General features: G+C 37.4%; 1 protein-coding gene across 2 annotated transcripts in view; it reads left to right on the top strand.

The window, feature by feature from the left end:
* Positions 1-16,789, top strand: part of NSUN7 (NOP2/Sun RNA methyltransferase family member 7) — a 51,155-nt gene that overhangs the window by 11,998 nt on the left and 22,368 nt on the right. For both annotated transcript variants that reach the window (XM_017970596.5, XM_078367325.1), the window contains 3 exons: positions 5,518-5,670; positions 6,055-6,238; positions 7,294-7,504. In XM_017970596.5, coding sequence (XP_017826085.2) covers positions 5,518-5,670; positions 6,055-6,238; positions 7,294-7,504 — 548 coding nt within the window. The remainder of the gene's footprint in view (positions 1-5,517; positions 5,671-6,054; positions 6,239-7,293; positions 7,505-16,789) is intronic.

The following is a 16,789-nucleotide window of genomic DNA, read 5'->3' as shown; positions in this document are numbered from 1 at the left end:
GGACTCAGGAAGAGAATGAAATCAGGAACTGGAAAGATGTTAGGACTTTCATTTGCTTTATCTCTTTATCTTATTATCTCTGCTTCTCTCATAGTATCTGCTTCATATTTTTCCCTCTGCACATCTCCCTACTGTGCTTTTTTAGTCTGCATGGAAAAGGCCCTACTGTTGTACCTCAGTACCTAAGCTTATGTTGCAGTTGTATGCTAGTTTCTTCACTTAGACTAACTTATTATCTGTACCTCCCAATTCTAAATTCCTGTGAGAGGAAATTCAGTTGGCTCAGTGTGGGTCAGGTCCATTCTCTCAGGCCAATTCCCTGTAGCCAATTAAGTGGTATTCGAAACCACAGAAAGACAGCTGGAAGCCAACTCGATTCATCTTTTAGGGCTTGAGACTAGTTGCCAGGGAAGTTAAATCACTGTAAGCTCAAAGTATACCTTAGCATATATCTACTTAGAGGATTAAGACTATTTTTTTTTTGAGATGGGTCTTGCTCTGTCCCCCAGGCTGGAGTGGTGCAATGATGAGATCTTGGCTCACTGCAACCTCTGCCTACTGGGTTCAAGTGATTCTGTCACCTCAGCCTCCTGAGTAGCTGAGATTAGAGGTGTGCATCATCATGCCTGGCTAATTTTTGTGTTTTTGTGGCCATGGTTGGTCTCAAACTCCTGATCTCAGGTGATCTGCCTGTCTCGGCCTCCCAAAATCATGCCTGGGATTACAGGCATGAGCCACTGTGCCTGGCCATTAGATAAAGACTAATTCTAAGATGTAATAGAAGAAGAAGTAATTAGCAAGAAATTGAATGAGAACGATTTCTTCATTGTAAGAGTGGTTTGACCTTTGTTGTTCCTCCTAGGGATCCTTGGGTTTTTTTCACTCTTATACCCCTATGCACCAACATGTATCTTTTTCTTCACTTATTTATGGCTTTAGACATATAATCCAAGATGATACCTATTTTTTTTTTACATATGAATGGTTTTTAAGAATTCATTTTTGTGTATAAAATGCAACTGTCTTTTTAATACTGTGTGACTAGTTTAAAAAAAGAGAGACCACAGTCCCTTCTTTCTCACTCTCCGTGCCTTTCCACCAGCCCAATAATCTATTTCTGTCAAATTATTTGTTGGACTGTTGTGAGGCAGCAATTGGAAAATAGGCAATGAAAAACTAGAGAAAGGAGGGGAAAGACTTAGTTCTTCTTCCAGATCACCCCAAAACCGTTTATCCTGAAGTCTTCTACTTCACAGCATCACCATCTACCTGGATATCATCCTTAATTCTTCTTTCCTCCCCTCCCCTGCACTCAATCTGTATCTACTGCATCAAGTCCTGTAACTCCAATTCAGAAACCTACACTGAGTCTGTGTGCTTCTTTCCATTTTCACTACTACTGTCCAAATCTATGCCACCATAATCTGTTACCTGGACTACCACGATAGCTTCCTTAGATAGGTTCCCCTGGCCTATAACTCTTACTTTCCTGCAATCCATTCTTCACAGCAGGTAAAGTGATGTTTTCAAACTGGAATTGTATAGTCATGATAGAATATCTTGGATCAGGCTTCCCCTTCTACTGTAACAACTAGAAAACTGGACAAAATATATTATAGGATGTAAAGGTTTTGGACATTAGGCAAAAAGCTGCACAGAAACTTGATCCCTGAAAGAAAAAACAAATGAGGTGAGCCCTAGAATAGTCTTGGCTTTATGCCTGGAGCAATTCTCAAACTGCAATGCAGGAAGTAGAAAATAGCAGTCTTGCTGAGTTAAGAAAACAGAGACCAGCTTTAGAAGACTGAAGTGACTGTTTTTCTTCTCTGTTGTATTAAGTGGCCAGGTGATTTATGTTGACTGGTTTATGAATATTAAGGCAGCCATGCATTTTTGGAATAAATGACATTTGCTCAGGTATGTTCTTTTTCTTGTCTTCTCCAGTTTCTCTCATTCTCCATAATGCTTCAGAATTTCTCATTGCCAAAATGCCCCTTAAATACCTGTTCATGGGTTTTATCTCTCACATTCTCTCTACCCCTTCTTCAGAAACTCTTCACCTGCTCACCTCATGAAGAGTCTGAAACAGATGTCTGATTTTATATTTTTCTGGGAAATTCAAGCAGTTCATTAAGATTATCTTTCGGCATTAAGAAAATGCAATCACGTATCACTTAATGATGGGGAACATCCTGAGAAATGTGTCCTTAGGTGATTTCTTCTAATGGGAACATCATATAGTATACTTACACAAACCTAGATGGTATAGCCTACTGCACACCTATCCTATATGGTATAGCCTAGTGCTCCTAGGCTACAAACCTGCACAGCATGTTATGTACTGAATACTGTAGGCAATTACAACACTATGGCAAGTATTTGTGTATCTAAACATATTTAAATATAGCTAAGGTACAGTAATTATACCATAGTAAACTCTTTGGGACCACCATCATAAACACAGTTCATCATTGACCTAAATGTCATTATGCAGCTCATAACATTATTCAATTTTTATTTAAAAAGAACCACAGTTCTGATGTGTTAGACATTAGTAATGCCATTCAAAAACTTGAGTCAAAAACTACATAAAGATTTCTGAAAAATTTAAAAATGTGAATGTATATTACAAAAAGCCAAAAAGAGTAATAAAAAGCCAAAAAAGAATAATTTCATTTAAAAATAAACTGAGGAAAAATGGCATATTAGTTAAGATTCTTTTTTGCAACAACAGATTCTGCAAAAGAAGGACTTTAAGATCATTGATGGAGGAATTGAACATGAGGCTGCAGGAAGGGCGGTGATGTAGCTGTGCTTCTACTAACTAGAGCCTGTGATTCCAAAATCATCAGGACTCTAGTCTCTGCTTTTCTTTCCCTCCATTCTCTTATCATTCCATACTGCTAGGATAGGAAGCTTGGCTGCCAACAACTCCCTAACAAAGGAGCTACATTTTATAGTACCAAACACTGGAAAAACTGGCTTGACTCTCTCTTCCTACATCCAAAAATCTCTCTCTCTTTCTCTTTCTCTCTTCTCTCTTAAGCATGCCAGTTGGGCTTGAACTCTGCAATCAAATTACCTGAGTTGAGATAATTGAGAGAGAATATGGAAGAGAGAGAAAGAGGAGACATGACCTGGCATACCATAGAGTGACAGTTCAGTGCGTGACTGAAGATAGATTCATGGATGGGAGTGATGGGAACTGAGGCAGGAGGAGTTGTTTCAGGTTAAACTATTAATATCCTAGAATATCCTGATAAGGAGTTTCGATTCTGTCCTGTGGCTGATGCATTTCATCTAAAATTTAAGCTTAGAAATTACATAATTATAATTTAATATTATAAAGGAAACTGTGTGTGTAACTGGAATGATGGTAAAAGAGATAATCAGGCAGCTCTCTGTGATAACATACAAATTGCAGCAGAAGAAGGGCTTCTGGATCAAGAGTATTGGGAAAGGCTACTTTGCTAACATTTTCATCATTGCAGTCCTCCTTATTTACAGCTACGGAAGAGGTTTTTTTTTAGTAACCACAGGATAGGATACTTCATTTACAGAAGTATAAGTCTGGTTATTTTAATAACATTTGGATTTGATCTTTGCTCTAAGTCTAATATAGTATATTTACATAAAAATCTGTATAACTGCATCTATACTTGATTTTTTGTGGGATTAAATTATGTTAAAAATCATGGTCCAAAATGTTTACTATCTGGAAAATTGGAGAATTATTTCTCCTTACACTCCTCACATATATATAACACATATATATTTCTCAGCTTCATATTTCTAGTCTTTAATGATTGAATCATTCAGTCAATAGCATTTATTATAATAAATTTGAACTAAGTAGGTATTTGCAAGTATTGTTAATAAAAAAAGTCTATACTCAGAATATCTCACAATGTATAATATAGAACAGTAACTCACTGCTTTTACATTAATTTACTTTTTGAGGTACATTAATGTACTATTTATTTTTTTTAGTGTCCACTGCCATAGTTCTGTGACATTTAGACCCAGAATTAGACACATCTAATTTGATTGCAGTCCTGAAAGGCTTACTGTTTGACTACCCTTTCCTTTTCTTCCCAAGTACCCCTGTATTCTCTCTCTCATATACATACACATAATATTCCCATATAAACAATTTTTGGGGTGAGATGTTCTCATTCTATTGAGTAGATAAGCAATGTAGAGTAAGGAAACTGCAGGCATAAAGAAAATAAGTAAGTATTTAACAGTTGGTGCTAAAAAAAAAATAACAGAGATGCTCATTTACTACCCGTCTTGTCCTGGCTCCCAACATTCTTTGAAACAATTTAGGCGGGCCTGACAGTAATTCCCTGAAAGTGTCCTCCCTTTCTGAACCACCCACTGACCACAGCTCAGATGGTATTTGACTCTTTTGTGACATCTCTTCTTACTTCTTACTCAAGGTTATACTTGAGGTTAATTTCAGTTAGATTCCCACTGTGAAAATGCTATGAATATGTGTCAGAAATAAGTCCTGTGTTTTCATTTGTTAAAAATTTGGGCTATGAGATAAAGAAAAATCATTAAGCCTTCATGGCGATGCTTACTAGTTCTTGTTTTTCTTTTTTGTGATTTGGAACTTTAAAGCATGGGACATTCAGAACTGGGAAGGACTTAATACAGACTCATGAAAGTTTTTTAATCATATCAAGACTATATTGTTGCCATCTGTGATACTAATAACTAGGCTATAATGAGTGCCTGCTAAGTGCCAGGCACTGTTCTAGTAATTTTGCACACATTGATAATCACTACATTAATAACAAGGTAAGTTGACCACCTTTAACAGATGAGAAAACTAGGCTGAAAAAGGAGATTAAGTAGCATTCCTGAGGTTACATAGCTAGTAAGTGATAAAACCTGAATTTAACTTCAAGTTTGTCTGACTCTAAATCCTAAACCCTTCTCACTAAATAAAGTTTGTCTTTCAGCTGGGTGCAGTGGCTCATGCCTGTAATCCCAGCACTTTGGGAGGCCAAGTTGGGCGGATCACTTGAGGTCAAGATTTTGAGACCAGCCTGGCCAACATGGCGAAACCCCATCTGTACTAAAAATGCAAAAATTAGCCGGGTGTGGTGGTGTACACCTGTAGTCCCAGCTACTCAGGAGGCTGAGGTAGGAGAATTGCTTGAACCCACAGGGCGGAGGTTGCAGTAAGCCGAGATCATGCCACTGCTCTCCAGCCTGGGCGACAGATGGAGACTCTATCTCAAAAAAAAAAAAAAAGGTTTATCTTTCAACAGCAATCAATATAATAGTTAAGAAGTTGCTGCACATCTATACAGGGCAGCAAAAACAGAAAGGAATCGGGATTATTATATTTCTATTTTCAGATAAGACACATTTTTATTTTAGACTTCAAAAATTTGAAATGGAATTATTTGTTAAAATTCTAAATGTAATTGTTAGAGTTTTCAGTGGAAAATTGATAGTCTTATCTCAAATGCTGTAGAGTAAGGATGGATTTTCTGTCTCTAGTTTTAAGATAAAATTGGCTGCAGCATTGGCAAGATGTCGAATCAAACATGATGCCCTTTCAATTTATCACATCCTGCCAGAAACAGTTAGGAAACAGGAACTAAGGGCCTCCACTTTACCACTTTATGCTTGGATAAATACTTGTAAAATCAGGTAAGTGTTTAAATCAAATTCTTTATATTTCAAGTCTCCATGCTTTTAAAATAATATGATGAGAAGCATTGCCTTTTTTAAGAGGTGGGGGTGTCATATCTAGGGGAGTGATTAGGGAATCATAGTTACGTTTCAGAGCTTATGACCAAATTACCAAAGGTAACTACATACATACGTTAACTTTTCTGTCAATAATTATCTTTTCGTTTATTTTTGGTTAAAATTGTTAATTCCATTAGATGTAATGCATGAAGTGATGTTTTTCTTTGTTACAGGAAAAAGGTGTTAGTGTTAAGTACATTTTTAATGTATTATATTTGTAATTACAAGCAAATTTTTAATGTATTATATTTGTATTTACAAGCAAATGTTGTATATTTACAGCCCTGAAGAAGTTTATAATAATTTGAAGAGAAGAGGCTATCATAAAGTCAAATCTGTATTGCATATTGATGATAAAGTCTTTGCGGTGGACCAACATTGCTATGATGTCTTAATTTTTCCATCTCATCTTAAAAACGATCTTATAAATATAGATCTTTTCAAAGATTACAAACTTATTTTTCAGGTAAACTAATGTTTACTTTCATTGTGATTCTCAACAATCCAACCTAACCAAAGAACTTCTCCACTTAAAACCTAACATTGTATATGTTTTTATAGATTATCAGGGAGGTTTATAAGGCCTAATTGTCACCTAATATCTCTACAATCAGTGCATCTGATTGGCATCTTTGTCTTATGTGAATTTACAAAGAACATATTCTTCTCCCCGATTCCATAGATGGGAAGATTTACATTACTGGCAGCTGTAAGGTTCTACTTTTCTCCCCTAAAGGAGAATTCAAGAGAAGTTACAATGAAACCTTTTCTTCCTTTCATTTCCGGGAAAGATTCTAGTGCCATCTTGTATATGAAAAAGCAATTGTAATCGTTTTTCATAATTTCTGTAATATAGTCTTAGAGCTTTGATTTGTGAGAGGTGTATAAAGGCTATCAATATAGGAAGAGTATGAGGTATAATGTGGTTTAAACAGAACAAAAATAAAAGGTATAAAAAAAGTAGGTTAAATTCATTTTTACATCTGTAGAGTCTAATCATTGCCTCAAATGTACCTTGATCTTCTAAGGTTTATCCCTTTTCCACATTCATATTCTTGGGGAGAATCTCTTACCATGTCAAGCACTGAGATCAACTGCAGAAGCCTAAGCTTCTCAAACATCTTGATTTTAACCTCTGTGAGCTAGTGGCAGTTTAGGTGACAAGGTAATGGGGAGAAAAAAAATGGAGGTACTGGATGAGTGGGTTTTTGTGAAGGGGTAAGAATGGGAGCTAAGATAGGACATCCTTCATCTGTTGACTATATTATAGAGATTTTGGTATTGCTTTATACAAAAATTAGTAACAGTCATAATTTAGGCTAAACAAAGTTAAGCTGTTTGTTTTAAATATATCAGTTGTCTCTGCTAACTCTTTACTTAGACATATTAAGATGTTAAAACTAAAATGGATTAGGTATCTAATATTACTATGAAGTACTTTCTTTTTTGTAAAGCAAATCGAAGTCAGCTTATATTCCTAGTCATACCCTTTGAAATTCTAATCACACTGTTATCTTATAGGACAAATCTCGAAGTCTTGCTGTCCATTCTGTAAAGGCTTTATTAAATATGGATGATGATATCTTAATGGTCAATACAGGTTCGTGGTACACAGTTGCCCATATGTCAGTTTTAACAAATAATAATACCTCAAAAGTATTTGTCTGTGGAGTGCAATCACAAGCTAAGGATCCTGACTTGAAGACCCTTTTCACAAAAATGGGATGTAAAAGTATGTATGAATAGTTCTTCATTTGGCGATTATTATTCTATAGGATTTTAGAAATGTTAAAAGTGTTTTATTAGTTTTTTGTAATTTAAAAGCTCTATATGTGAACTATGATCTTAAAATCCTCACCAATCTATATTATATCAGGCTGTCCTTGTTGCTTAATTTGGTTAAACAACTGTAGGTTAAATTAATATCTTGGTAGTTTGTAATGGTGTTTGACATTTAGCTGTACATAATTTGAGGCTCAAACAACATTTAAAGTGGAAATTTTATCATTTAATAAGTAAGAATGATTATCACTTAATAATAAATACATAAGTGCTTAAGTGACAAAGATAATATCTAGGACTAGAAGCTAAGTCTTTTTTTTTTTTTGAGATAAAGTCTTAACTTTGTAGGTCAGCGTCGAGTGCACTGGACGATCACAGTTTACTGCAGCTTCTGCCTCCTGGACTCAAGAGATCCTACCCCTCAGCTTCCCAAGTAGCTGTTACTGCAGGCTCATGCCACTGTACCCAGCTAATTTTTGTAGAGCTAGGGTTTTGCAATGTTACTCAAGCTAGTCTCAAACTCCTGGGCTCAAGTGATCTGCCTGCCTCCCACAGTTCTGGGATTACAGGCATGAACCACCATGCCTACCCTAGGAGCTGTCTTTTAGGCTTCTTGTTTTTAAAAAATGTTTCCATTGGATCATGCTAACTAAAGATGACATTTTATTATAGGTTCAGTGAGGCTGAAAAACTAAGCAAAACTTTTAACAGATTCACAGGGATGGGAGACAAAAAGCGGAATTCAGGATTTGACCAGGAGAGGTAGCCTGGTAAATACTCAGGATTTCTCTTGGAATCCTGAAGTACATCTTGAATAATGATCAGTCCTCCAAAGAATTAGAATTAGAACCCACATTGTAGTCATCTTAATTTCCAATTAGATTAAGGTGGTCTGGGATTGCTAGTGCCCAGTCTTAGCTGCCTGCCAGAAGCAAAAGTAAATTTCCTCTGGAGGAAAACAACATCATCCTACATTTCTAATTATCTTCTATTCTAATTTTTTTCTTTTTTTTTTTTAGTTTTTTGAGATGGAGTCTCCCTCTTGTCACCCAGGCTGGAGTGCAATGGTGCCATCCCAGCTCACTGCAACCTCCCAGATTCAAGCAAATCTCCTGCCTTAGCCTCCCAAATAGCTGGGATTATAGGCACCTGCCACCAGGTGTGGGCCTAGCCAAGTTTTGTATTTTTTGTAGGGATGAGGTTTCACCATGTTGGCCAGGCTGGTCTGGAACTCCTGACCTCAGGTGATCCGCCCACCTCTGCCTCCCAAAGTGCTAGGATTAAAAGCCACCACACCCGGCCTGTATTGTCTAAATTTTTTCAAATGCAGTATCTACCACTCAGTTTAAAAAAAAAAAACTGACAGAAGAAGAAAAGATATGACTAAAAGAGAAAGCACTGCAGTAGAAGCAGACCCACAGTATATCTGGGGATACTGGATTGATCAGATGTGGACTTTAGTTTTATTTTTTTGAGACAGGGTCTTCTTATGTTGCCTAGGCTGATCTCACACTACTGGGATCAAGCAATGCTTCTGCCTCAGCTTCTCAAGTAGCTGAAATGACAGGCAGGTGCCACTGCACCTGGCTCAAGATATACACTTTAAAATAACTATGATTAATAAGCTGGAATATATGTCAAGTTTTAGAATTTTAGCAGAGAACTAGAAACTATAAAAGCTAAAAGAAAGTTCTAGAACTGAAAAATACAGTGTGTGAAATTAAGAAATTAATGTGATATAGATTTAACAGTAAATTACACAGAACTGAAGATACAATAAGTGAACTAATAGGCCTGAAGAAAATATCCAGACTGAAGCATGGGGAGACAAAGGATATAAAAGATGTCACAAGACACACTTGAGACTCAGTGATTCAATTATCTCATGTGTGTTTGATTGGAATTGCAGAAGGAGAGGAGAAAAGGAATTGGAAAGAAACATATTTGAATTTCAGGCTGGAAATTCTTGAAAATTGATGAAAGACATTAAGCCACAGATTCAAGAAGCCCTATAAAGTCTAAGCAGAATAAGTACGTGGAAAACATATCCTATGGCCTGAATATTTGTGTCTCCACAAAATTTATATGTTAAAATCCTAACCCCCAAAGTGATGTTATCAGGAGGTGGGGCCTTTGGGAAGTTGTGAGGGCAGAGCCCTCATGAGTGGGATTAGTGCCTTTATGAAGGGGACCCCAGGGACCTAGGTAGTCCCCTTTATCATCTGAGGATATAGCAGGAAGACACCATCTGTGAGAAGGGAGGCCCTCATCAGACACTGAATCTGCTGGTGCCTTGGTCTTCAACTTGCTAGTCTCCAGACTTGTAAGAAATAAAATTCTTTTGTTTATAAGCTACTTACTCTATGGCATTTGTCATAACAGCCCAAACAGACTAACACAATATATTAGGCATACCATAGCATACCTGCTGAAAACCGAAGAAAAAGGGCATTGGTGAGGAGCTGGGGAGAAAATACATATACCATCAATGGAATAGCAATAAAAGTAAAACCTAACTTTTCAATAGAAATAAGTAAAACCAGAAAACCATTAAACAATGTCTTTATAATGCTGAAAGAAACTGCCAGGCTGGATTTCTATATGCACCAAAAATACTCTTTGAAATAAAATAAAGATATTCTTAGACAAAAAAAATCTGATTGGATTTGTCACTGGTAGACACAGTAAATGAAATACTAAAGATACATTGTTTGGTAGAAGAAATGTTATATAGGAAATTGGAGACTGGACACAGTGGCTCATGCTGGTAATCCCAGTGCTTTGGGAGGCCAAGTTAGAAGAAGGCCATGAGTTTGAGACCAGACAGGCAACACAATGAGACACTGTCTCTACTAAAAATTTAAAAATTAGCTGGATGTAGTGGTGTACAGCTGTAGTCCTAGCTACTCAGGACACTGAGGTGGGAGGACTACTTGAGCCCAGGAGTTTAAGGTTACAGTAAGCTGTGATTGTGCCACTGCATTCCAACCTGAGCAACAGAGCAAGACCCTGTCTCTCAAAAAAAGTAGAGATGCTGAAAGAAATGAAGAACAATACAAAAGTTAAGTATGTAGGTAAATCTAAATGATTATAATCTAATGTCTAATGGGGTTGCAAATTAATGTCTGTGAGATTAAAGTTATTTATGTTATATGCAATAAAAATAAATTACAACTATGGCATATAATTTTAGAGGAAAGGAAATAGAATTAATGTATCCTATGGTTTTTGCTTTTCTAGGCAGTGGTAAAGTACTAAACTATATTAAGTGCATGATGTGTGCTATAATTTCTGGGACAGCGAGTTAAACACATAATAAAATAATGTATAATGAATAGTTAAGAGGGGAGAGAAATGGAATATAGAATTGGAATATGAGTCTAGAAAAAGATTAAACAGGAGAGGCTGGATGTGGTGGCTCACACCTGTAATCCCAGCACTTTGGGAGGCAGGGTGGGAGGATCACCTGTGGCCAGGAGTTCAAGACCAGCCTGGCCAGCATGGTGAAACCCAGGCTCTAATAAAAATATAAAAATTGGCCGGGCGCGGTGGCTCATGCCTGTAATCCCAGCACTTTGGCAGGCCGAGGTGGGTGGATCACGAGGTTAAGAGATCGAGACCATACTGGTCAACATGATGAAACCCCGTCTCTACTAAAAATACAAAAAAAATTAGCTGGGCATGGTGGCGCGTGCCTGTAGTCCCAGCTACTTGGGAGGCTGAGGCAGGAGAATTGCTTGAACCCAGGAGGCGGAGGTTGCGGTGAGCCGAGATCGCGCCATTGTACTCCAGCCTGGGTAACAAGAGCGAAACTCCGTCTCAAAAAAAAAAAATATATATATATATATAAAAATTAGCCAGACACAGTGGTGCAGGCCTGTAGTTCCAGCTACTTGGTAGGCTGAGGCATGAGAATCATTTGAATCCCGGATGCTAAGGTTGCAGTGAGCTGAAATCTTACCTCTGCACTCCAGCCTAAGCAACAGAGTGAGACTCTGTCTCAAAAAAAAAAAAAAAGATAAAGGAGACAATATCAGGCACAATGGCTCATGCCTGTAATCACATCCCAGCACTTTGGGAGGCTATGGCGGGTGGATTGCTAGAGCCCAGGAATTTGAGACCAGCCTGGGCAACATGGTGAAACCCTATTTCTACAAAAAAATAGAATAAAAATTAGTCAGTGTGGTAGCACACATCTGTGGGCCCAGCTGCTCAGGAGGCTGACGTTAGAGGATCACTTGAGCCCAGGAGATTGATGCTACAGTGAGCCGTGATTGTGCCATTGCCCTCTAACCTAAGTGATAGAGCGAAACTCTGTCTTAAAAAAAGAAAAAAAAAGGAGGGAAAAGGGGACATAGAAAAAGCAAGACAAATAGCAAATAGGATGGTAAATTAAACCAAATAATATATATTTAAGCTTATATACATTATATACATATAAGACATTAAAATATATAAACAAAATATTTTATATTTTATATATATAAAATATTTGATAAATGTTACTATGGCTCAGCCTCCCAAGTAGCAGGGACTACAGGCGTGTGCCACCATGCCTGGTGAATTTTTTGATTTTTTGTAGAGATGACATCTCATTATGTTGCCCAAACTGGTTGTAAACTCCTGGGCTCAAGCAATCTTCCTGTCTTGGCCTTCCAGACTATTGGGATTATAGGCATAAGCCACTGCACCCGGTCAGTCTTGGATTTTAAAAGATCATCTACATGCTGTTTACAAGAAATCCTCTTAAATAAAAGAATACAAAAAAGCTTAAAAGGGGCAGAAAAAGATATGCAATGCGTATACTAATAAGAGCTGCAGACAAATTGATTCAAGTCAAGAAGCATTGCTAAGAATAGAGATATTTATAGCCAGGTGTGGTGGCTCGCGCCTGTAATCCCAACACTTTGGGAGGCCGAGGCAGGCGGATCACAAGGTCAAGAAATCAAGACCATCCTGGCCAACATGGTGAAACCCCATCTCTACTAAAAAAATACAAAAAATTAGCTGGGTGTGGTGGCACACACCTGTTGTCCCAGCTACTCGGGAGGCTGAGGCAGAAGAACCGCTCGAACCCAGGAAGTGGAGGTTGCAGGGAGCCAAGATTGCACCACTGCACTCCAGCCTGGCGACAGAGCAGGACTCCATCTCACACACACACAAAAAATATATTTATAATTGTGAAAGGTTCAATTCATCAAGAAAATATGACAGTACTAAAGATATATGTACCTAGTAGCATAGCCCTAAAATATATGGAGAGTAAAATTGTCCAGAATAAGCAACCCTTCTCTGTATACAAAAAAACCAAAGGAATCAATGAATAAACTATTAGAAATAACAAATTGGTATAATAAGGTTGCAGAACATAAAATGAATATATAAAAATCTATTGTATTTCTATCCACCAGCAATGAATAATCTAAAAATGAAAGTAAGAAAAAAATCCTTTTTATAACATCAAAAAAATAAAATTCTTAGCAATAAATTTAATACAAATTGTTCAAGACTAATACAAGTAGTTCAAAACTACAAAATATCATTTAAAGAAATTAGGAGGCTGGATGCTGTGGCTCATGCAGGAGGCTGAGGTGGGTACATCACTTTGAGGTCAGGAGTTTGAGACTAGCCTGGGCAACATGGCAAAACTCCGTCTCTATAAAAAATACAAGAAGAAATTAGCCAAGCGTGGTAGCAAATGCCTCTAGTCCTAGCTACTCGAGAGGCTAAGGCTGCAGAATCTCTTGAACTTGGGAAGTGGAGGTTGCAGTGAGCCGAGATAGCACCACTGCACTCCACCCTGTCTCAAAAAAAGAAAAGAAATTAGGACTGGGTGCAGTGACACACATTTGTAATCTCAGCACTTAGCACTTTGGGAGGGTATAAAGTGGGAGGATCACTTGAGGCCAGGAGTTCAAGACCAATCTGGCAACAGAGCAAGACTCCATCTCTACAAAAAATTTAAAAATTATCCAGCCATGGTGGCAAATGCCTGTAATCCTGGTTACTTGGGAGGCTGAGGTGAAAGGATTGCTTTAGCCCAGGAGTTCAAGGCTGCAGTGAGCTGCTTCATGCCACTGGGCATGAAGAGTGAGACCCTGTCTCTGAGAAAATAAAAAATAATTCATTTTTATTTTTATTTTTTTATTAATCCAGTCTGGGCAACAAAGTGAGACCCTGTCTCTAAGAAAATAAAAAATAAGACATAAACAAGTGGAAAATATTCCATGTTTATGGATCAGAACACTTAATATGGCAGTGCTCCTTAAATTGATCTACAGATTCCTTGCAGTTCTTATAAAAATCTCAGCTGAGCTTTTTCAGAAATTGACACACTGTTCCTAAAATTTGCATGGAAATTTAAGGAACCAAGAATAGCCAAATGAATTGTGAAAAAGAACAAAGTTATAGGATTCGCATATCCTGATTTAAAAGCTTACTACACAGCTACAGTAATCAAGAAGTGTGATACTAGCATAAGGATAAATGTGTAGATCAATGGAACAAAATTGAAAGTTCAAAAATAAACCCTTACATTTATAGTCAGTTGATTTTCAACAAGGTTGCCAAGACTATGCAATGGGAAACAAATAGTCTTTTCAACAAGTGGTGCTGGGGCAACTGGATAGGCACTCGGAAAAGAATAAAATTGGGTGCATATCTCAAATCATATACAAAAATTAAAATGGATCAAAAATATAAGTGTTAGAGCTAAAATGCTTATAAGAAAACACAGGTAAGTCTTCTTGAGCTTGGATTTAGCAATGTTTATTTAGATATGACACCAAAAGCACAAGCAAAAAAAAAAATAAATAAATTGGACTTCATCAAAATTGAAAGCTTTTGTGCTTCAAAGTTACTATCAAAGAACTGAAAGGACTGGCCAGGCGCGGTGGCTCACACCTGTAATCTCAGCACTTTGAGAGGCCAAAGCTGGTGGATCACCTTAAGTCAGGAGTTCAAGACCAGCCTGGCCAACATGACAAAACCCCATCTCTACTAAAAATACAAAAATCAGCTGTATGTGGTGGCACATACTTGTAATCCCAGCTACTTGAGAGGCTGAGGCAGGAGAATCACTTGAACCCAGAAGGCAGAGGTTGCAGTCAGCCAAGATTGGGCCACTGCACTCCAGCCTGGGCAACAGCAAGATTCCCATTTCAGAAAAAAAAAAAAAAGATAACCTACAGAACCGAAGAAATTATTTGCAAATTATCTATCTGAAAAGGGACTTGTATCCAGAATGTATAAACAACTCAACAATAAATAGACAAATAGCCCAACTTAGGGCAAAAGATCTGAGTAGACATTTCTCCAGTGAAGATCTACAAATGACCAGTGAGCTCATCTGAAAAGATGCTCAACCTCATTAATCATTAGGGACCTGCACATTAAAACCATAAACCCGCTTCAAACCTACTAGTATGGCTATAGTAAAAAAAACAGGAAAATAATGTGTAAGCAAGAATGTGGAAAATTGCTGATGGGAACATAAAATGGTGCGGCTACTTTGGAAAACAGTTTAGCAGAATCCCAAAATGTTAAACATAGAGTTACTATATGACTTAGGAATTCCACCTTTATGTCCATACTCAAGAGAATTGAAAACATATATTCACACAAAAGCTTGCACATGGATGTTCATAGCAGTGTTATTTATAATAGCTAAAAAGTGGAGATGGTCCAAATGTCTACCAAATGATGAGTAGATTAAAAATGTGGTATATCCATAGAATGGAAGAGTATTTGGCCATAAAAAAGAATGAAATCCTAATGGTGCAAGATGGATAAATCTTAAAACATGACTCTAAGTGAAGAAAGGCAAACAAAAAAGTCCTCATTTCTGATTACGTTTTGGAGGAAGAGGGCAATATGCCAAATAGGCAAATCCTTGGAGGCAGAGAGTAGATTAGCAGTTGTGATGGGCTGGAAGAAAGGGTGAATGGAGAATGACTACTAATGGGTACAGAGTTTCTTTTGGGAGAGAAGAAAGTGTTGCAGAATTTGACAATAGTGATTGTCACACAGCTTGGTGAATATACTAAAAGAACCCCTGAATTGTATACTTAAACCTTAAGAAAATCTCTCTGTTCAGGCGGCCGACTTGCAAGGCAAGAAGCCCAAGAGGTTAACCTGGAAGTTTAATTTCAGTAGAAGATGGAATTTTCGATTCTGGAAATATTTTTAGATATTCCTTAGTGAATATCTAGGGTTCTATTCCCCAGGTTTGCATTCTTTCTGTTTTAAAATAGGAATAGTTTCTACGGGAGAAGTTTAAAGTTAATGGCAAAACTGGAAATCTCGGGAATGTTGTCTACATTGAATGCTTCAAGAATAAAATCATAGTTGTTTCTGAGAAAGTTCTCTAAAAGGTATTTGAAATACCTTACTAAGAAGTACCTTAAGAAGAACAATCTTCAGGATTGGCTTCGAGTAGTTGCATTTGACAAGGAGACTTAGGAAGTTCGTTACTTCCAGATTAATCCAGATGAAGATGAATCAGAGTCGGAGGACTAGGCAAAGGCTTCCCTTATAGGGCTTTGCTTACTAATAAAATAAAGGAAGTATACACGAGAAATGCCAAGAATGGCTTTTAGTTTATCAGTGAATAAAATATATTGTACTCTTAAAAAAAATAAAATAGAACCAAAAACTAGACAATTTATCTTAATGAGAGATTTTAATGAACTTCTCTCAAATTGAAAACGAATTAGTAAGATAAGTAAGGATATAGAAGATGGAAGCAACATGATCAGCATCTTAACCAAATTAACATGTGTAGAACACTGTACCTAGTAACTGCATAGCACACATAAATACCGAAAGTTACTACATGCTGGGCCAGGAAGCAAGTTTCAGTGACTTTCAGATAACTGAAATCATACAAAGTAGTAGTAGTTGTTGTTTGAGAGACTGGGTCTCACTGTCACCCAGGCTGGAGTGCGGTGGTGTGATCCTGGCTCACTACAGTTTGACCTCCTGGGTGCAAGCAATCCTCCACTTTAGCATCCCGAGTAGCTGCAATTACAGGCACATGCTACCACTCTCAGCTTTTTTTTTTTTTTTGGTAGAGACAAGGCTGTACTCTGTTACCCAAGCTAATCTCGGACTACTGGCCTCAAGCGATCTTCCTGCCTCAGCTTCCCAAAGTGCTGGGATTACAGGCATGAGACACCACACCTAGCCCATAATGTTTTCCAACCATAGTGGAATCAAGCCAGAAATCAGTTTAAAA

The sequence above is a fragment of the Callithrix jacchus genome, chromosome 3, assembly GCF_049354715.1.
Source record: "Callithrix jacchus isolate 240 chromosome 3, calJac240_pri, whole genome shotgun sequence".
Lineage (NCBI taxonomy): Eukaryota > Metazoa > Chordata > Mammalia > Primates > Cebidae > Callithrix > Callithrix jacchus.
This window is presented reverse-complemented; position numbering and strand designations above follow the sequence as displayed.